The 20,764-nt window shown below is 60.9% G+C and overlaps 1 protein-coding gene across 1 annotated transcript; it reads left to right on the forward strand.

Moving 5' to 3' along the window:
* The first annotated feature begins 1,666 nt into the window (after nucleotides 1-1,666).
* DHX37 (DEAH-box helicase 37) lies at nucleotides 1,667-20,092 on the forward strand. Its single transcript, XM_004595415.2, has 27 exons — nucleotides 1,667-1,858; nucleotides 2,372-2,538; nucleotides 3,892-4,004; nucleotides 4,616-4,940; nucleotides 6,530-6,678; nucleotides 8,897-8,989; nucleotides 9,305-9,401; nucleotides 10,163-10,276; nucleotides 10,949-11,050; nucleotides 11,826-11,940; nucleotides 12,749-12,844; nucleotides 12,973-13,058; nucleotides 13,523-13,667; nucleotides 14,276-14,352; nucleotides 14,496-14,728; nucleotides 15,212-15,323; nucleotides 15,935-16,041; nucleotides 16,133-16,327; nucleotides 16,614-16,738; nucleotides 16,825-16,941; nucleotides 17,362-17,534; nucleotides 18,089-18,203; nucleotides 18,292-18,429; nucleotides 18,555-18,649; nucleotides 18,731-18,804; nucleotides 19,659-19,756; nucleotides 19,846-20,092. Exons 1-27 carry the CDS (start codon nucleotides 1,750-1,752, stop codon nucleotides 19,929-19,931), a joined length of 3,456 nt encoding a protein of 1,151 aa, XP_004595472.2. The 5' UTR covers nucleotides 1,667-1,749; the 3' UTR covers nucleotides 19,932-20,092.
* Nucleotides 20,093-20,764: the final 672 nt, after the last annotated feature.

Here is a 20,764-nt window from a genome sequence, read left to right on the forward strand (position 1 = left end):
GCCGCGTCTGCGCCACCTGCTCCGCCCCGCGCGCACAGGCGCCGGCCCTGCCCACGCCGCGCCCCGCCCCCGCGCCCGGACCCGCCACCCACCCGGCCCAGCGCGCTGGGACCAGAGGTCGCCCCGGCCCCAGCATCCCAGAAGCCTTCCCTGACCTGGTTGGTGGGCCTTCCGAGGCTGAAAGAAGAAAACAAACAAAAAAATTTTTATTTTTCAACTTGATTTAAAAGTAGTGCGAGCCGGTAAGACCTGGAACGGCCTCAGGTGTGTGATGGGAAAACACGAAAGAAGCCTGCCGAGTCTCACCGATGGAGCCCCAGAGTGGCCACTGGAAACATCCGGAGAAGCATGCGACGCCGGGACAGAAAGTACTTACTGAAAACTGCAGGAGCGACCACCGTCCGGAGACTGGGGACCCCAGAAGGCAAAGCAGGGAGGAGCCTGCGCCACCTCCCTGGGCGCACCCCACCTGCCGGGCTCCCCTCGGCCTGCAGAGGGCTGAGTGCGGATCGGGCTGTCTTGCAGGGAGGCAGGCAGCTTTGGAAGGCCCTCCCCGGACACCCACTCCTTCCTCTGGGAGCCCTGGAGGGATCCCTAAGGCAGGAAGGGGCACTTCCTATGAGCTCCTTTTTTTATTTTTAAGATTTATTAATCTTTATTGCAAAGTCAGATATGCAGAGAGGAGGAGTGGCAGGAAGATCTTCAGTCCGTTAATACACTCCCCAGGTGGCCACAATGACCAGGGATGAACTGATCTGAAGCCAGAAACCAGGAGTTTCTTCCAGGTCTCCCGTGTGGGTGCAGGGTCCCAAGGCTTTGGGCCGTCCTCGACTGCTGTCCCAGGCCACAAGCAGGGAGCTAGATGGGAAGCAGGGCTGCTGGGACACAAAGTAGCACCCATATAGTATCCCGCCATGTGCAAGAGGAGGACTTTAGCTGCTAGGCTACTCTGCCGGACCCATAACTTCTCCTTTCTAAAGACAAAAACCAAAAAGAAAACCATTGTACACGTTTTAACCCTCTCATTTTTGTTAATGTGCTACCAACACAGAGAACAAGTTCAGTGTTATTCATAGCTACAAGGAATATAATGATATTCGCTGCCTCTGTTGCTGCTACACCGTTAAACTTACAGCTGACATCTTTGTGATGCAGTTTGACCTCTCCAGGATAGACCTGCAATAGTTTAACAAATGCTGGCCAGTGCATAATTCAAAACACACGTGGCTTCCCCATGCAGTGGAAGCAGAGTGGGGAAGCTCCTCCTTGCTCGCTGCTCATCTGTCCCTGAATGGGTACAGAGCAAGAATATCAGAAGAGAATAAATACAACAAAAAACAAAACAAACAAAAAGAATATCAGAACAGGGTGGGCCAAGTTTTTATCCGGAGCAGGGCTATCTTTTAAAAGATGTCAGGAGTCCCTGGGGCCCAAACAGTATTAGTGAATAATTCAGGTTTGGAAACTAGGGACATGTCGGTTGGGCACAGCCCTGGGCACGATGGCAGCTCAACCCATTGTCACCGAGTTTGAATCGGCCCCGCCCCGGCCCGGGTTGGCTCCGCCCCCACCCGCCCGGACTCCGCCCAGGCCCGGCCTGGCCCCGCCTCTCCGCATGGTCTCGCTGCGGTCCCGCCCCTCAGTCTCCCGGTTAGATACAGTTATCGCGAGAGTACAACCCGGAAGTGCTCGGCCGCGGGTGGTTTGGCTGCCCACGTGAGTCGGACTTGGGGTCGCGGCCGAGTCGCCATGGGGAAGCTGCGCAGGCGGTACAACCTCAAGGGGCGGCAGCAGGCCGCCCCGGGACCCTCGAAGGGCGCCCCGGAGGCGCTGCCTCCCGTGCAGCTGGAGCTGGAGGGTGAGGCAGAAGAGCGTGGCACCCAGCGTTTCTCTGTCACTTCATTGCCGGTGGTCATCCTTGGCCTGCGAGTGGTCATCCCCTGGCTCCGGACTGGCGTTTCTGGGCTCACCCGCTCGCTCCATGGGATGCCGAGGCGATGACGGGGAGGAAGGGCGTGGGCTGCTGGTTCCTGGGGGTCCTCGCCGAGGGGGTGTTGGCATTGGGGCAGCTGGAGCCGCCCTGGTCCCGAGAGGAAGGGAGCCCAGGGTGGGGGGGCTTCGCGCTGGACCCTGGTGCCCGGGGGAGGAGGGGCTGCAGGGGTGGGAGCTTGGCCGGGGCGCAGCCTGGGGAAGGCACGGGTGGGCATGCAGACCTGGACTGTGCGAATGACTGGTTGGGTTGCCCCGGTGAGCACCTGGTGGCTGTGGTGCACAGAGCAGCAAGTCCAGGCCAAGTGTCCCCTGGCCCACGACGGGAGGACGGCGCCGACCGGAAGCCAGGGTGTGTGGACAAGCCAGGTTGTCTTTGCAGGCAAGGATGCATTGAAAGGCGTTGACGCCAGCAATGCGCTGGTGCTGCCTGGCAAGAAGAAGAAGAAAACCAGGGCCCCGCCCCCACGGAAAGAGAGGAAGCCACTGAGCAAGAAGGAGAGGAAGGCACTGCAGAGGGTCCTGGAGCAGAAGGAAAAGAAGAGTCAGGTGCGCCCAGCCCCCTGCCTTCCCCTCATAAGCACACAGTCCCTCAGGAGGCCCATCTGGGGAACTTTCTGGAAGGAACAAAGCCAGCTGGGAATGGGGTGCTGTGCCCTGTCCGGCGAGCCAGTTGTGCCGGCTCTCTGCCCAGTTCCTGCCTCAGCTCTGCACGTGATGTGCTTGCCTGTGCACCTGTGCTTCCTGCAAGTTAGCGTCCCAGCCGGGCCAGGGATTCCATGCCAGGACAGTCTGTCTTGGTTCTGGCATGAGTGTGGAGGATGCCGCTGGCACCGGGGTGGCAGGGAGGAGGCAGATCCCAGAAGCTGCTGTTGGGCTGCGATGCGCAGGCAGACGCAACCTGACCCTAAGTGTGAGTTGCATCACAGCGGAGGCTGAGGTGAGAGCTGACCGGCCAGGCCCATGTATGCAGTGCTGGGCGTTTGTAGTTTTATTTGTTTGCTTTTTGTTTTAGATTTATTTATTTGAGAAAGAATCTTGTGTCTGCTGGTTCACTCCCCAAATGGCTACAATGGCCAGGGCTGGGTCAGGCTGAAGCCAGGGGCCCAGAGCTCAGTTTGGGTCTCCCATGTGAATGGTGGGAGCCATATTGTGCTGTTTTCTGGGTGCGGTAGCAGGGAGTTGGACCTGGCATCTCCACCCCAGTGTGAAGCCGTGGTCCGCAGTGTGGTCCTCAGTCCTGGCTGCTCCTCGTCTGCCTAATTGTGAAGTGTGCACGTGAGAGCAGGTGTAAAACATGTTCACTTGCAGGAATAATGGCTGGGGAGGGGGACAGGCATCATGCTGCAGCTGGTCAAGCTGCCACTTGAGATGTCCGTAAGCTGCCCTGCCTGCTTGTGCCCTGGGGAGGCCGTGGTGGCCCCTGGCGCCCGCAGGGGACCAGGCTGCAGTTCCTGGCTCAGAGAATGAATAGCAGATGGACGATTTTTCTCGTCACTTTGTTTTTCAAATACATGAATCAATGTGTATTAAAAAAAAAATAGTAAAGAGAAACCTCAGAAACCCCTGTGTGGGGTGAACGAAGCCCACTGGGCCCTCGCCTTTCCCACTGTGTTAATACAGTGGTAGGCTGGGGTCTTGCAGTCTGCTCTCAGACAGCAGCAGGGGCCTCCCCCGGCTTCCTGCATGTGGCAGTCAGTGCCGCACGGAGCCCCGTCGTGAGCCCTAGGCCCATGAACAGGACAGAGGCCTGCCCAAGCTCAGTCTGCTGGCCCAGGCCCCTGTGAAGCCTGGGCAGCCTTGGGCCTCCGGGAGGAGCCTCAGTCAGTGTCACCGAGGGGCGTTGAGTCTGAGCCCTGCAGAGTGTCTGATGCCGAGTGTCCACCACCCCGTCTCTTCCAGCGCGCTGAGCTGCTGCAGAAGCTGAGTGCAGTCCAGGTCTCCGAGGCTGAGATGAAGCTCTTGTACACTACGGCCAAGCTGGGCACCGGAAAGCGCATGTACCACAGCAGAGAGTGAGCCAGGGCGGGGTGGGGATGGGGGTGCAGCAGGGAGTGAGCTGGGCTGGAGCTGGGGGACCAGGCACAGTGGATAGTAACCTGGCCTCTGTTGGGGCAGGCCTGGGGGAGCAGGGGCTGACACCCACATGCCATGGGGTACCTGGGTGCTGGTCCAACTCCACTCCCATTGTTTAGCCTCCTGCTGAGGCTAAAGGCCCTGTCACAGGTGTGGGGGACCTGGATGGAGTTCCCAAGTCCCGGCTCTGGCCTGTCTGGGGCCGTTACAGGCGTCTGGGGAGTAAACCAGCAAGTGGAAGCTCTCTCCAATTAAAAAATACATACATATATTTAGGCGTAAAGTTTTTTGATGTGTTTAGTGTTTTCAGAGTGTGCATGTTCATAACGTTTTGGAGACCCCTGTGCCTGGCAGAAAGCCAAGGGGAAGTGGGCAGAGGGGCAGGGCGGTGTACCCGGCTGTGTCCCCCGCAGGCGGCACCTGGGCAGCATAGAGGAGGAGGGTGCTGTGGAGTGAGCAATGAGTGGGGGCCTGAGAGCGCAAGGTGCGTGGCCTTGGGCGCGGCCCCGGGTCCTGTGGCCTTCACAGCTGATGTCTGTACTGTCCCCAGGAAGGCCGATGAGGCGGCAGCCCAGGGTCAGAAGATGAGCAGCCTCCGTGGGGCCCGCCGGAAGCGCAGTCGCCAGCCATCCTCGGAGGAGGAGTCCATGTCCTCCGCAGACTCAGAACCAGAGGACGCCCCTGGCTCTGAGCCGCTGGGGGCAGGGCCTCCGACGCCATCCCTGCCAGGGCCTGGGGACCAGGGCCCGGTGCCCCAGCACCAGCCTGCTGTAGCTGGGACCCCTGCTCGCCTTCCAACAGCAGCCTCAGCCATACCCAGGCCCCCTGCGAAGCCCGCTGTGTTCATCCCCGTGAACCGCTCCCCTGAGATGCAGGTCCGCCACTCCAGCGTTTGGGATTAGGGTCGGAGGGGTGAGGGTGGGAGTGGGGGGCATTCCCTAGCTGGACCTGGGTGTCCGGGGCTGCAACTGGCCTTCCCCGCAGGGTCTTCTCTCCACCACTGTCGTCCCAGCTGCGGGAGCAGGAGCCCCAGATTAGGAGCTGGTTCTGCCGCTGTCAGGGTTGCTTCCTGGACCCTACTTTCCTCATCTGTAAAGTGATGTCCCCCGTGTGTTCAGGGCTCTGTGCTTTTTGCCCCGCCTCCTTTCCTGCCACAGAAGCATCTCCCAGTGTGTCCTGACCATGGAAGGATTTGCAGCGTGTGTGGGCCATCGCCCTGTAGGACGTAGACTTGAGATGTAGGCAGCGTTTTCCTCTGTGACGTCAGGTGTGCCCTGTGAGGTCCTAGCCCAAGGCTGCCCAACCGAGCATCAGTTAGCTCATGTGTATGTCACTTTTCTGTTGAGCGCATGCGCAGCTCAGAGCCTGGCCGTGAGTGGTCTGCTCCCCGCATGGCTGTCTGCCCAGGAGGATGAGGGTACCTGCCTTCCTCCTGGGCGTGGCCCCGAGGCCCCAGGGCTGCTTGGTCTCTTGGGACTCAGACCTCGAAGGGGAGGTGCAGAGCCAGGTGGTATGTGGCTTGCAGATAGCAATTGTCATATGGTGCAGCCTCTCCGCCTCCCCCAGGAGGCTCTGTAAGCGTGGTCGGAAGCAGTGTGCTGCCCACATGTGCCCTCCTGGATGGTCTCATGGTCACCTTGATATTGGGGTTGGTGTTTGTGTTGCTCCCCATCTTGATGTGAGTCAGATGAGGATCCCCCACTCCCTGCCCCTGCTGTTGCATCTGCCACAGGACACATGCTTTGTGCTGAGATCTGTTCATCTAAAAGCAGAGTTGGAGGGGAGAAGAGGAGAGAGGTCTTGCATTGCATCCATTGGGTCGCTCCCCGAATGGCTGCAGTAATCTGAGCTGGGCCAAGCTGAAGCCAGGAGACTGGAACTCCATCTGGGTCTCTCCCTTGGGTGACAGGGGCCACGCTACTGGTCTGTCTGCCGCCACTGTTTCAGCAGGAAGCTGAAGTGAAAGTGGAGCAGCTGGGACTTGAACCGGCGCAATGGGATGCCAATGTCACAGGCCGTGGGTTAACGGCCTGTGCCACAGTGCTGGCCTCTCCCGGCCTCCAGTTTGTGTGCGACAGTGTCCCAGGCAGAGTTTACAGACGGCCGCCATATGACCCTCTGTCTCCCCCTCCCTCCTAATAAAACATTGTGTTAGCATGCATAGAACGAGTTTCCAGAAACCTCCGAATTAGTGGGGATGGGCACAGGTGTGCTGAGGCCCAGCATTTCCTTGCCAAGGTCAGAGGAGGCAAGCCCCTTCCAAAGAGGAAGCACCAACAGGGTGTTGCCGGCTCACTTGTCTTTGGTCAGTTTAATCCCAAGTGCCTGCTGAGTCCTAGGCCAAGGGTCCCGCCAGCAGCTGGCTGAGCCTGGGAACTCAGGTCCTCGGGCACAGTCCTTGTCTGCCACGCATGCTCTGGCCCCGCCTCTGCCCTGCTGCAGGGTGACACCCCCTCTCCCCCAGGAAGAACGGCTCAAGCTGCCAATCCTCTCTGAGGAGCAAGTGATCATGGAGGCGGTGGCCGAGCACCCCATCGTCATTGTGTGCGGCGAGACCGGCAGCGGGAAGACTACGCAGGTGCCCCAGTTCCTGTACGAAGCGGGCTACAGCAGGTAGGGGCTAAAAGTAGTTACGGTGGGCCCCCGGGGGATCTGGTCCTCGCTGGGATGTTTCCATGCCCTGCAGCTCTGGGCAGGAGGCTCGGAGCAGCCCTGGCACTGTGAGGGGCGTCTGCGTTCGCGTCCCTCTGGCCTCTGACCAGCCCTTTGAAGCATGCAGCCTCGCTGCGGGGATGCCTGGGGCTCCACATGGAGCCGTGTCCACGACTCTGTGCTGCTTGGACAGCAGACAGAGCATGCTCTGTGAAGGATGCTGACCCATGGGCAGAGCTCCAGGGAGACCAGACTCCTACTTCTGGCGTCCTCCCCACTGGAGTGCCCAGGTGTGCCCAGTGTGATGTGGCACCTAGCGGGGGCAGCTTGCTGGAGCCTCGGGATCCCTCTGTCTGGCAGTGGCCGAGCTCTTTCACACAAGGCAGCCCAGGTCCCATAAGCCTTGGCCAGTCCCTGTGTCTGGGGCGCTCTGCACTGCCCAGGCGGGCCAGCGTATGGACACAGCTGCTTCCTCATCCAGTGGGAGGCAGGCTCGGTGCGTGCACAGAGGCGGCTGTGAGGTGACCATGACACAGCAGCCAGGATGACCATGGAAGCGCAGGGCATTTTTTTTTAAATCAAAACGTCTGAGTTATGGTAGTACAGGATGTTTTGTTGTTGTCGTTGTTTTGTTTTTTTAAGATTTATTTTTGGGAAGGCAGATTTACAGAGAGGAGATACAGAGAAAGATATTCCATCTGCTGGTTCACTCCCCAAATGGCCGCATCAGCCAGAGTTGAGCTGATCTAATGCCAAGAGCCCCCTCTGTTCTCCCAAGCAGATGCAGGGTTCCAAGGCCTTGGGCCGTCCTCCACTGCTTTCCCAGGCCACAAGCAGGGAGCTGCAAGGGAAGTGGAGCAGCCAGGACATGAACTGGTACCCATATGGGATCCTGGTGCATGTAAGGCAAAGATTTAGCCACTAGGCTATTGCACCAGGCCCAGTGCAGAGCATGTTGACCAAATGCCTGCCTCCAGCTTTTTATTCCCACCTGTCTTTGTTTTTTGTTTCTTTTTTTTTTTTTTACATTTCTGGATTCTTTTTTTTTTTTTTTTTTAAAGATTTATTCATTTTATTGGAAAGGCCAGATGTACAGAGAGGAGGAGAGACAGGAAGATCTTCTGTCTGATGATTCACTCCCCAAGTGGCCACAACAGCAGGTGCTGTGTCGATCCAAAGCCAGGAGCTCTTCCGGGTCTCCCACGCGGATGCAGGGTCCCAAGGCCTTGGGCCGTCCTCCACCGCTTTCCCAGGCCACAAGCAGGGAGCTGGATGGGAAGTGGAGCTGCCGGGATTAGAACCGGTGCCCATATGGGATCCTGGCGTATTTAAGGCAAGGACTTTAACCATTACCCCATCTCGCCAGGCCCCCGACAAGAAAGCTGCAGTTAATACAGAGAGCTGAGGTGACCCCGGCGCAGGTTTCCCTCGTGTTCACACTGCGTGGTGCATTTATGGCGCCAGGGCACCAGCACAGGGCAGTGGTGTCAACAGTACTCGGGTTCTCTGACATTTGGCCAGCTTGGCCAGTGCCATCCTTCTGTTCAGGACACAGGCCAGCCCCTGCCTGTGGTCTGTGCTCCTGGCTTTACTGCTCTAACAGCATCCCATAGAAATGCTTCCCAGCTGCTCCCAACACCGTCCCTGGGGCTGTTGGCCCGTGGCTGCCTGTTCATATCCTGTGAGTGGATGGTGGCTTTGACCTTTTCTGTGCCAGGCTGGGTGCCCCTGTGTGTCTGGGATCCAGGCGCCCCAGTTTGTGTCCAAGGCCCAGGCAAGGCTGAGCTGCTGGGTACCCCGTGTGTGTCTGCGATCTAGGTGTGTTTGCTGCCGGGTGCCCCTGTGTGTGTCCAGAGCAGAGGCGAGGCTGAGCTGCCAGATGCCCTGGTGTGTGTCTGGGACCCAGGCGAGGCTGAGCTGCTGAGTGTCCCCGTGTGTGTCTGGGACCCAGGCAAGGCTGAGCTGCTGAGTGTCCCCGTGTGTGTCTGGGATCCAGGCGAGGCTGAGCTGCTGAGTGGCCCCGTGTGTGTCTGGGACCCAGGCGAGGCTGAGCTGCTGAGTGGCCCCGTGTGTGTCTGGGACCCAGGCGAGGCTGAGCTGCTGAGTGGCCCCATGTGTGTCTGGGACCCAGGCGAGCTGTGGCCGATCACTGCTGACATGTTGTATTCTCCTCCCCAAGTGACGACAGCATCATTGGCGTCACTGAGCCCCGCCGAGTGGCTGCCGTAGCCATGTCCCAGAGAGTGGCCAAGGAGATGAATCTGTCGGAACGGTGAGTGCCCCTGCTTCCTGGGAGGAGGGTCACGGGCTGGTGTTGCGAGCTTGCCTGGAGTGAGCCAAGCCACAGTACCATGGGCCTCGTCCACGTGGGGGCAAGGTGAGAGCTATTGCCATAATTGTCTCTGAGAGGGTTGGTGTGTGGTGGATAGGGGACCAACCTGACTCTCCGTGGTCTCTCTTACTGGATGTGGGTTTGCAGGGGCAGGCCAGGCGGAGGAAGCTGTGCCCTGGGCAGCTGCTGGCTCTCCTGCTCGCCTCGGAGCAGCGTCACTCAGCTCCCTGGGCGGGGCCTGCTCTGTCCCTGCAGGGTCGTCTCCTACCAGATCCGCTACGAAGGGAACGTGACGGAGCAGACGCGGATCAAGTTCATGACGGACGGTGTGCTGCTCAAAGAAATCCAGCAGGTCAGTTGCCCGTCTCCGTCTGGTCAGTGAGCCCCGACTCTCCCTCGGCCCAGCGCTCTCCCTCGGCCTCCCCGAGCTTCCGTTTCACTGGTGCCTTCCACATGGGGTGGTGGGCGCCGGGCAGTGGCTGAGCATGGCTCTGCATGGAGCCTGCCGCCTGGCCGGGGTTTCCTGCTGATCTGCAGCTTTTCGCACGTTTCCCAGGCCTGTACTGAGCACTGGGGCATGTTGGGCAGTGCCCCGCATTTGAAGACAGGTGGACTCCGTGTCCTCTTGACGCTTTGCTGGGCTAGTCAGGGCTGCTGGTCAGCCTTGGGAGCAGAAGCCTGTGTTCCGGGGACACCAGGAGATTCCCAGGGACTGACCGGCGGGCAGTGGGCGGGACCCAGAGGGGAGGCCGCTGGCAGGTGGGCAGTGCTGTTTCTCCCTTGCGCGGGCACTGAGGGGAACCCTTGCAGTCTGGCTGCCGTAGAGCTGCCTTCCATGGCTGCTCGTGCTCGGGCCCGGGTAACAGCGGCGGCCTGATGCTGGCCTGTTTTCCCCAGCTCACTGCCGTGTACGTTGCAGGTTTTAATGACACCAAGACTTCTCTTGCCCCCATGATGGGCCTGTTGCCCTCATTTCCCAGATAAGGACACCGAAGCCACAGGGCAAGGACCCTGCAACCAAGTGTTGGGGGTGGTGTTACAGGATTCCTTGGATAGGGCTATGGGGTACGGAGCAGCTGGATTGACTCAGGCCTCTCCACTGCCTCCCCGCAGGACTTCCTACTGCTGAAATACAAGGTGGTGATCATTGACGAAGCCCACGAGAGGAGTGTGTACACAGACATCCTCATCGGCCTGCTCTCCCGCATCGTGGCACTGCGGGCAAAGGTTAAGCTGGAAGGGACGGGGTGGGGAGGGGCGCCAAGACCTTCAGCACACTGCCAGGACTCTGCCCTGGGCTGCTGCTGTGGGCAGTCCCTGGGGACACTTGTCTCCACTGTCCCTCCCCATGCATACGGCCTGGGGGCTGGCCCCCTGTGCTGATCTGCCCTCTGTCCAAAGCTAGAGGCCCTGCAGGAGCTGGCTTGTGACACCTCCAGATCTTTGGTTCTGCAGTGCAAGTGGGGCTGCCTGACGCAGCCGCATGCGCCCTGGACCTCAGATGGGTCGCTCAGGACTGGCTGTGAGCTTCCTCCGTGAGCGGACAGTAGAGGCCTCCTGGGTCGGGGCTCCCTGAGCTGCCGTGTCCCATGCTCTCAGGGATTGGCTTGGTGGGAAGAGGCCAGTGGCCAGGGGGTGCATGGGGCTCACAAGCCCCCTAAGCCCCCATAGGGCACATGGTGGCATGGGCAGTGGAGGGGGCCAACAGCTTGAGAGCTAGAGTCATACCCCCTCTACCCACCGTCAGCCTGATCTCAGGGATGTGAAAGGCAAGGCAGGGCCGTTTTCCCGGGAGTCCTTTGGAACCAGAAGGGGCCGGGGAAGAGCAGGGGGGCAGAGGCACAGGGTCCCCGGCTGCACACCCGCCTGCCCATGGCTCACCAAGCCTGTCCCCCGCAGAGACACCTGCCGCTGAAGCTGCTCATCATGTCGGCCACGCTGCGAGTGGAGGACTTCACCCAGAACCAGCGGCTCTTTGCCCAGCCGCCCCCGGTCATCAAGGTAACCCCCGAAGTGCCAAGCCTCTCCAGGTGGAGGGGACCCCAGCCGACCTCACTCTGTCTTACAGAGAGGCATGTGCTTACACACTTGGCTCGGAGCAGAGTAGCTCCCTGCTGGTGAGCTGGGCACACGAAGGTCCAGGATGGAGTCTGCCCCGGCCAGCCCTGGCCATTGAGGGCACTGAGTGAACCAGCAGATGGAAGACCGCTGTTTCTGTCTCTGTAACTTTGCCTTTCAAATAAATAAAAAATATTCTTTTTTTTTTTTAGATTTATTTCTTTTTATTGGAAAGGCAGATTTACAGAGAAGGATGTAGAGAAAGATATTCCGCCTACTGAGTCACTCCCCCAGTTGCTGCAGTGGCCAGAGCTGAGCTGATCCAGGAGCCAGGACCTTCTTCTGGGTCTCCTGTGTGGATGCAGGGTCCCAAGGCTTTGGGCCAGCCTCTACTGCTTTCCCAGGCCACAGGCGGGGGACCTGGGTGGGAAGTGGAGCAGTTAGGACATAAACCAGCGCCCATATGGGATCCCGGCACATACAAGGCAAGGATTTAGCCACTAGGCTATTGTCACAAACCCATAAAATAAGAAATCTTAAAAAGAACAGCATGCAGAAAGACCAGGGAAGAGGCAGGAAGCTCCTCTTCCTCTCCGCTCCCCACATGTGTTCTTGGAGAGCTCCTGTGCGAGCGTATCCTCTTCCCCCTCTTACTTTCTTGGGGAGCTCCTGGGCACAGCAGTCCCTCTCCGCCCGCACCTGCCCGGGCATCCCGTAGGTGGAGTCCCGCCAGTTCCCGGTGACAGTGCACTTCAACAAGCGCACACCGCTGGAAGACTACAGTGGCGAGTGCTTCCGGAAAGTGTGCAAGATCCACCGGATGTTGCCTGCAGGTGAGGCCCTGGCCAGGGCAGGGTGGGCAGCGGGCTGAGGCCCAGGCCCTGGCCCCTCTGATTTGCTTCTGGAATGTTCACAGTGCCAGCTTGCCTCTTTCTGCCCAAAACAGTGCGACGCTGCATGACTGAGCCGGAGCAGACAGCTGAGGGTTGGCCACATTCGATGGCAGGACAGCCCTTGGGCACTGGTAGTGCCCCCTCATAGATGGGGGAACGGGCACACCTCAGCTGAGATTCACCGTTCTGCTATGTCCCCTTGCTTACCTGGTGTTGTCGAAACCGACTTCACCTGGCTGGGGTAGATTGGTGTCAGAGGAAACCGTGGTCCCGGGCACTGGTGGCACGCATACACACACGCGTGCACCTGCAGTACAGCAGCTCAGGAAGTCCTGGTCTTGCAGAGCCGGGGCCTGAGGCTGCCTGCTGCGCCCTGCTGGAAGGGCACAGTGGGAGGGAGGTCTCCAGCACATGTGGCTTCCTCCTGCAGGAGCCGTGGCACCTGCCCGTGTCCTGCCAGTGACCGGGTGCAAGGCTGCCTGGGGTTCTTACTGCTGGGGTTGCACCAGGAGCCCACCTCGGCCTCAGGCCTGACACAGGACACCTCATTCCTGTCCTCTTGGACGATTCCTGGGAGTGGCCCCCCCAGGTCTCTTGACTGAATAGCCCTCACAGTGCCTCCCGTCCTCGTGTGGCTCGTTGGCCTGTCTGTGCAGCCTGGCTCACTGGCATAGACAGCCCCCAGCTGATGTGGCAGGTTGATGGTCATTGCTAAGGAAATGCTTGCTGAGAACCATTCTTCCTGCAGGTGGCATCCTGGTGTTCCTGACGGGGCAGGCTGAGGTGCACGCGCTGTGCCGCAGGCTCAGGAAGGCCTTCCCACACTCCAGGCCTCAGGCCCAAGGTAACCTGGCCCCTCGCTGGCCCCTCGCTGGCTCCGTGGCTGGAGCTGCCCTTCCCCAGTGAGGAGCAGAGCGTCCTGCCCTGCTCTGGCCACAAGGTGTCTCTCTCCTCACGTCTCCTCCTTTGCAGAGAAGGAAGATGAGAAAGAGTCAGCGGAAGAGATGCGAAAGTTCAAGAAGTCACGGACGAGGGCACGAAAGGCTCAGGCTGCCTCGGTAGGTGCAGAGCCTGTTGGCGGCTTGGGCTGCAAAGCCACATTGTCAAGCATGGTGGCCACCAGCCCGTGTTGGATTGCAGGAAAATGAGAAATTAGTCTCCTGGCTGCACCATACCACCTGTGCACAGCGGTCACATGGAGCTGCTGGCAACTGTGCTGGGCCTCCAGCAGCCTGAGCAGGGCGTGTGAGAGCCCTGGGGAGGGCAGGCCCCACCATGCTTGCTGGAGAAGTGGGAGCAGGGGGTCTTCTGCAGTGGAGGGCTCCTGCTCTCACCTGCTGCACTGGAGCGTGCTCAGAGCAGCCCTAGGCCGTGGCTCCTGTGGCTGTCTCTTGGTCCAGGGGGCAAACCCACGCAGGGCTGTCATGCAGGCAGGGGTCAGTGGGGTCATTGTCCCTGTGCACAACAGTGGTCACACCAGGGGCAGCCGTAGCTCATGCTGTTGGCATCTCATTGACCACAGACACTGCCCCTGATCAGCCTGGACAACTACTCGGTGCTGCCAGCCGGAGAGGGCGACGAGGACAGGGAGGCGGAGGTGGATGAGGAGGAGGCCGCCCTGGAATCGGACCTGGACCTGGACCTGGGGGATGACGACATGGGTGGAGGTGTGCCCAGTGGAGCCCACCCTCATATCACTCAGTCCTGTACCCCCAGTGTGTGCTGAGTGCCACCACCACCCCTGCCCCACACGGCAGACGCTGCCATAGGCCTGGGCGGCAGCTGCCATGAACCCTAAGTACTGTCCTTGTGCTGTGGCTGTCCGCACCAGAGAGCCGGCCATTCTGGGTGCTCCATCCCCGCTGTGCTCTGAACTCCCAAAGCTGCCTGGTACAGGGAGGCCGTGCCGTACTGGGGGTGTTGAGTGTCACTGGGCACCATGCCCGTGTGAGCATGGGCTTTGGCGGTGGCTGGGAATGCTGGCTCTAGGGTGTGTTCATTGAGGCTGTAAGAATGTGAATAGGGCCAGTACGCTACTGTGTGGGGCACCCAAAAACTGCCCAAGTTCAGCGGTGTCAGCCCTTGGAGCACCAGTGGCAGGAGCTGCAAGCTGCGCTCAGGGCATCTATGGTGGGCAAATCGTCCAGAGTCTCTCACCGGGCCCCAGGCTTGGCCCGCCTGCCCTGTTCATCGAGGGTTGAGCTCCTGGCACAGGGCGCTGGTGGATGTGGACAAGCTGCCCCACACAGGGGTCAGCAGCGTCTGTATCCCCCAGGAGAGCAGCTGGACGCATCCCTGCCACTCCATGTGCTCCCGCTATACTCGCTGTTGGCCCCCGAGAAGCAAGCGCAGGTACCGGTGCCTCCCTGAGGGTTCTGAGAGGACACTGGGGTCCTGAGATGGGAGGACTTGGTTGCTCCCCTGCCCAGTGCCCAGGCCTGGCCCACTCTGACGCACCCTGCATCCCACTGGCCCTCCCTTGACCCCCACACCAGGTCTTCAGGCCGCCTCCAGAGGGTGCTCGGCTGTGTGTGGTGGCCACCAATGTGGCCGAGACATCCCTTACCATCCCTGGCATCAAGTACGTGGTGGACTGTGGCAAGGTCAAGAAGCGCTACTATGACCGTGTCACCGGTGTGTCCTCCTTCCGCATCACCTGGGTCTCCCAGGCATCGGCTGACCAGCGGGCGGGCCGGGCGGGCCGGACAGAGCCCGGCCACTGCTACAGGTGGGTCCCTGGTTCCCGTGCAGGAGTGGCACTGTCCCTCTCCCATCTTCTGGGTCCTGTGTCCTTGGGCTGTCATAAGCTCACATTTGCATTGGTCCCTTGTTCTGTTGCTGAGCCCCTATCCTTTTGTTTATATATGAAAAAAAAAAATCATTGAATTGAGAAGAGGTAGAGATGGTGGTCTTCCATGTGGTGGTTCGCTCCCCAGCTGGCCTCAACAGCCAGGGCTGGGCCAGCCATGTTCAGGAGCCAGGAGTTTCTTCTGAGTCTCCCACGTGAGTGCAGGTGCTGACCCTGCGGGGCCTGTGTTGGGTGCTCTCTGTGTACTGGCCGTCGTGCTTTGTCCACGGCCCCCTGTAGGCTGCCGCCCTGTCTATTTCACAGCTGAGGGGGCGGGATAGGACAAGGCAGGCTGCCCGGGCAGGACTGGCCGGGGCTGGCGTGGCTGAGCCGTGTCTCCCTGTGCCCGCCCTCCCTGCCCAGGCTGTACTCATCCGCGGTGTTTGGAGACTTTGAGAAGTTCCCTGCTCCAGAGATCACCCGGCGGCCCGTAGAGGACCTCATCCTGCAAATGAAGGCGCTCAACATTGAGAAGGTCAGGCTTGGGGACAGAGCTGCAGGTGCCCCGGCAGGTTTGGTCCCGGTCACTCCCCCTCACACACACAGACAGACACACAAAGAGGCTTAACCAACATGGCATCCCCTTGGGCACCCAGGACAGGCAGTGTGCAGTCGTCAGCCCCACATACACACAGATGTACCCTACACTTAACACTGTGTGCTGTGTCTCTCTCTTTCTCCCTCTCCCTCTCTCACACACACACACACACACAGGGTTACCCAACGCTCCATCCCTGTGGGCAGCCCGGGACAGGCAGCGTGGGCACACAGTCCTGTACGCTGCCTGTGTGCGGCCGTCAGTCCTTGTGCACACCACGTGTTCTTACTCCTGGCTGCAGCCTGACCCGACCCAGGCCTGCGGGAGAGGGGGAGGGACCCTCACCTAGGGTACCTGGAGGGCACCTGTGTTCCCTGTCTGTGTCCATGCACATCCCAGCTGGTGTGAGTTGTGCTCGGAAGGTGGGCAGTAGGGAGCTTTCCCTGGGGAGGCACATGGGGGCAGCGTCTCCACCCCTGGCCAGCAAGTGTAGTCCCCCCTTAGGGACACTTGGCATTCACTGTCCCTGCCATGTGCCTTTGTCCCAGGTCATCAACTTCCCCTTCCCAACGCCCCCCTCGGTGGAGGCCCTGGCTGCTGCAGAGGAGTTGCTGATCGCGCTGGGGGCCCTGCAGGCCCCCCAGAAGGCAGAGAGGTGCAGTGGGGGCACGAGGCACCTGGCACCCGGGAACTCCAGCTCTGACCTTCAGGGCAGCGAGCCACAGGCAGCCCTCTTTTCCCTGCAGGGCGAAGCAGCTGCAGGTGCACAGCTCCCGGCTCAGCTGCCCCATCACCACGCTGGGCAGGACCATGGCCACCTTCCCTGTGGCGCCCCGCTACGCCAAGATGCTGGCTCTGAGCCGCCAGCACAACTGCTTGCCCTACACCATCACTGTCGTGGCTGCCATGACTGTGCGGGAGCTGTTTGAGGAACTGGACAGGTGTGGTGGGGGCCGGGCCATGAACTGAGCTGGGCCTGACTCAGTGGGTGGCCTTGTGTGGAACCCTCTGGCCGATGGCGGCCATGGCCCCGGGGCTCCTGGCAGGAGAGGGCCCAGGTCGTGGGAGGGACTTTGCTTCCAGAAATGAGCCTCTTGGAGTGAGTCCACTTAGCGAGCAAACCCAGGAAGGGCAGTGGCCCTTGTGGTGTGTCTGCAGCTGGGCCTGGGGGCTCCCTGAGGCCAGCAGCCACCTGTTCAGCACAGTATGTGCATGTGTGTTCTGCAGGCCGGCGGCCAGCAAGGAGGAGCTCACTGTGCTGAAGGGCAAGCGGGCTCGGGTGGCCCAGATGAGGAGGACTTGGGCAGGGCAAGGAGCATCCCTGAAGCTCGGCGACCTCATGGTGCTCCTGGGTGGGTACCCACTGCTGGGCATGGGGGTGGCTGTGGTGCCCTGGCCTGGTGTGGGCCTGGAGTGAGGGCGGCTGATCCTCTTGCAGGTGCCGTAGGAGCCTGTGAGTATGCCGGCTGCTCTCCCCAGTTCTGTGAAAGCAATGGGCTGCGCTACAAGGCCATGCTGGAGACCCGGCGCCTGCGGGGCCAGCTGACCACTGCAGGTACACCCCCACCTGAGCTCACCCACCTGCGGGGCTAGCTGACCACTGCAGGTACACCCCCACCGCCTGAGCTCACCCACCTGACTCCACGTGACAGCACGGGGCAGACTGCCAGCTGACTTCATGTCACACTTGGGGTGCCCTCACAGTCCCTGTCTCACTCCCATCTCTTGCTTGGCTGCACCCTTCTGGTTCTGTCCCCCAGGCCCTTCCCAGCTTGAGAAGAGTTCTCGCCTAGACCCCATGCTTGGGCTCAGCAGCTGCCAGAGCACCCAGGGCCTGCAGGGAAACAGAGGGCTCTGGGACATGGTGTCTCCCAAGGGGCAGGGGGCTGAGGCTGTGCCCTGGCTCAGTAGTGCACCCCCCGTCCCAGCGTCAGTGGCCTCTGCCGCTGCCCTCATGCCCAGCCCTCACCCCCAGTCAATGCCGTGTGCCCCGAGGCCGGGCTCTTTGTGGACCCCAAGATGCAGCCACCCACCGAGAGCCAGGTGACCTACCTGCGGCAGATTGTGATGGCCGGCCTGGGCGACCACCTGGCCCGCAGGGTGCAGAGCGAGGAGCTTCTGGACGAGCGGTGGAGGAATGGCTACAAGGTAAGGCCTGCCTCCCGTCAGGCTGCCGGCCTGCGCGTGGCCCCAGGTCCCCTCGCACCAACGGGGTCCCATCTTGGAGTAGGTTCTGTCCCCCTTCCTCGTGGTGTAACCACTGACACCCCTTAAGCTCCGTCCACACAGAGCTCATGGCTCCAGGGTGCTCCCGGCGATGGCCGCCACCTTCAGCTTAGGAGTGTTTTCTTTCTTTTTTCAAGTTCATTTATTCAAAAGGCACAGAGAGAATTTTACACCTGAAATGCTTGCAACAGCCAGTGCTAAGTCATGGTGTGCCTTTAAAAAATATGGATAGATAAAGGCTTTTTTTGTTTGCTTGTTTAAATGAAAGAAGCCCTGCCCTGCCAGTCCCGCCCTGCCCTCTCTGGGCCTCCCGTGCCCCTGAGTGAGCTTGCAGCGCATGGCACTGCCAATCCATCATACTGAAGTGTGCCCAGTTTCAATGTCCCTCGCAGCCAGCACAGCCATTCGTTGGGGCTCTTCTGAATGGCGGGGTCTGGTTCCTGCATTGACATCGCCCTCCCTCCTTGTCTGTGCAGACGCCCCTCCTGGACGACCCCGTCTTCATCCACCCCAGCTCCGTCCTCTTCAGAGAGCTCCCTGAGTTTGTGATCTATCAGGAGATTGTGGAGACCACCAAGATGTACATGAAAGGTGTGGAACTGGCAGCCCTGGTGAGCCGCGGCAGGTGTATCCAGGCGGCATGGCCTGCCGTGACCCTGGCCCTCTCCCTGGTCCCCAGGCGTCTCTGCCGTGGAGGTCGAGTGGATCCCGGCCCTGCTGCCCTCTTACTGCCAATTTGACAAGCCGCTGGAGGAGCCAGCCCCCACCTACTGCCCCGAGAAGGGCCGGGTGCTCTGTCACCGCACCAGCGTGTTCTGTGAGTCTGGGCTGCCCGTCCCCCTGCCTGGAACCTGTGTCTTGGGGAGTGTCTACAGGCCCTCTGTCCCACTGGGGGTGAGGCTGGCCTCCGAGCACCGCCTCTCACCAGCACCTGCCTTCCAGATCGAGTTGGCTGGCCGCTCCCCGCCGTGCAGGTGGATTTCCCGGAGGGCCTCGACCGCTACAAGCACTTCGCACGCTTTCTGCTGGAAGGGCAGGTAGGCAGGGGGCCCTCTGCCTACCCTTCGGTGCCATGAGCAGGAATGCCCGGACCTCAGTCCTGCACCATCTCTCCTCAGGTCTTTTCCAAGCTGGCCACATTCCGCAGCTGTTTGCTGTCCAGCCCCAACACCATGCTGAAGACGTGGGCCAGGTATGCCCCCCAGGTGTCATGGGGCAGTCCATGTGTTCTCCTGGGGCCACTGGGACAGGCCTGCACACTGGGGTCCGGGAAGCGGTCCTCTCTGGTTTCCACTCTGTGGGCCGTGCGGGCTCCTCCGGCAGCTGTTGGCAGCCAACTGCCTCGGCCTGTGGCTGCCCCACTGCAGTCTCCGGCTGCCTCGGCCTGTGGCTGCCCCGCTGCAGTCTCCGGCTGCCTCGGCCTGTGGCTGCCCCGCTGCAGTCTCCGGCTGCCCCGGCCTCCTTCCTCTGTGAGGTCATCATCCCAGTGTGTGACAGTTGCGGGATCCTCTCTCCAGCAGGGTCATTTCTGAGGTTCTGGGTAGCTGTGGATTCCTGGGGTGGGACCCTGCAAGCTGGATGCAAACCGCCTCATCCCACCCAGCTCCCACTGCCACCTCCTCCCCCTCAGCTCCTCGTTTCCATCTCCTCTGTTCTGCCCAAGGTCCAGGCCCCTCCAGGTCCCCAAAATGCCCTGCCTTCCAGTGGGGCAGAGTAGCCTTTGCTTTCACAGGGGTGGTTCAGAGTTTTGGGGAGCAGGAAGCTCCCTGAGGGGCGAGCAGGTACCAACGCACACCTGTGCTTATCTGGAAACTCGAGATGGGGGCCTGGAGCTGCGTGTCCCTTGCCACGCAAGGCCCTGAGGGGCTGGTGACTCACAGCACAGGTCTCCAGGATGGGCTCCACGAGAGAGACCTGGAGAGGTGCGAGTGTGGGGGCAAGGTGTAGATCCTTGAGTCCCCAGCTGATTGGGCCGGGACCCTTCCCCATCCAGCCCCTCCTGCCCCACAGTCCTGACCTTGCTCTGTAACTCCTACTGCACAACAGGCTGCAGCCCAGGACGGAGACTCTGCTGAGCGCCCTGGTGGCCGAGCAGGCCGACTGCCGCGATGCCCTGCTGGCTGCGTGGAGGAAAAACCCCAGATGTGAGTTTGCCAGAGTCAGTGGGTGAGAGTGGGCACGAGCTGCCCCTGCCATGGCAGGTCCCTGACACGGCTTCTCTGTTGCCCTGCAGACCTGTTGGCCCAGTACTGCGAATGGCTCCCCCAAGCCGTGCACGCCGATGTCGAAAAGGCCTGGCCCCCAACCACCGACCTCTGACCACTGACCCCCACGCCTGCTGCAAGGCTGAGGACTGGTTTGAAGGCTAAGAGGACTGAGCGGCAGTGACCTGCAGCCATCAACACCTGCTCCGGTCCCTCTGACCCGTCTGCTCGCATGGGGCAAGCCGAGGCCCCAGAGAGCTCCTCCACTCCAGCCGGAGCAGGGACAGGCCTGCTGCCCAGACCATGGTCTGTGTCGGGGCACATGGTGGATGAGATTTCCGCTCACCGGCTGGTGCCTGTTGCAGAGGGGACCTCCGCAGACAGGCCTGCGCTGTTGGGGGCCCTGCCTAGCGGTGTGGGCCCCCCATATACACTTGTTCAGAGCTCTTTCCCGTGGAAGGTGGGCACCGGCCCCATCCCTGTGTGCAGCTGTGTGGAGTACACATCTGGTGCCCCTGGCAGTCAGCTGTCAGCCGGCCCGGAGCTGACCTTGCCCGTCCCTCTGCCACAGCATGCTGACTGGCCTTGACAGGGGTCCCAGAGCCCCTTCTATTTTCTGGGGTAGGACCAAGGAATCACCACCATTCTGCCACCCACAGGGAGGGCCCAGCATCTGGTCTGAGTGACAGGTCACCCACGCCATGGACTGTGGGGCAGAGCCTGGAGGCCAGCCTGGCCTGCCCTAACTGCCCAGCCCCCTCCCTCCCACACGCTCACTGGGCTGCTCACCTGCCCAGCTGGCCACAGGCCTTCAGAACGCAGGTTCAGGTCCCGACTGTTCCACTTTGCACCCGGCTGCCTGCTCTTGTACCTGGAGGTGGCCGCTGGCGCCCCCGTGCGAAACCTGTGAGGAAGTCTGCTGCTGACCTCAGTCCTGACCGCTGTGGC

The sequence above is a fragment of the Ochotona princeps genome, chromosome 29, assembly GCF_030435755.1.
Source record: "Ochotona princeps isolate mOchPri1 chromosome 29, mOchPri1.hap1, whole genome shotgun sequence".
Taxonomy (NCBI): domain Eukaryota; kingdom Metazoa; phylum Chordata; class Mammalia; order Lagomorpha; family Ochotonidae; genus Ochotona; species Ochotona princeps.

Excerpts from the sequence above, each read along its gene's own strand:
- DHX37 (XM_004595415.2), top strand. The coding sequence starts at position 1,750 with ATGGGGAAGCTGCGCAGGCGGTACAACCTCAAGGGGCGGCAGCAGGCC. Across the intron at positions 18,204-18,291 it reads CACCAAGATGTACATGAAAG|GCGTCTCTGCCGTGGAGGTC; the intron begins GTGTGGAACTGG and ends CCTGGTCCCCAG. Across the intron at positions 19,757-19,845 it reads GTGGAGGAAAAACCCCAGAT|ACCTGTTGGCCCAGTACTGC; the intron begins GTGAGTTTGCCA and ends GTTGCCCTGCAG.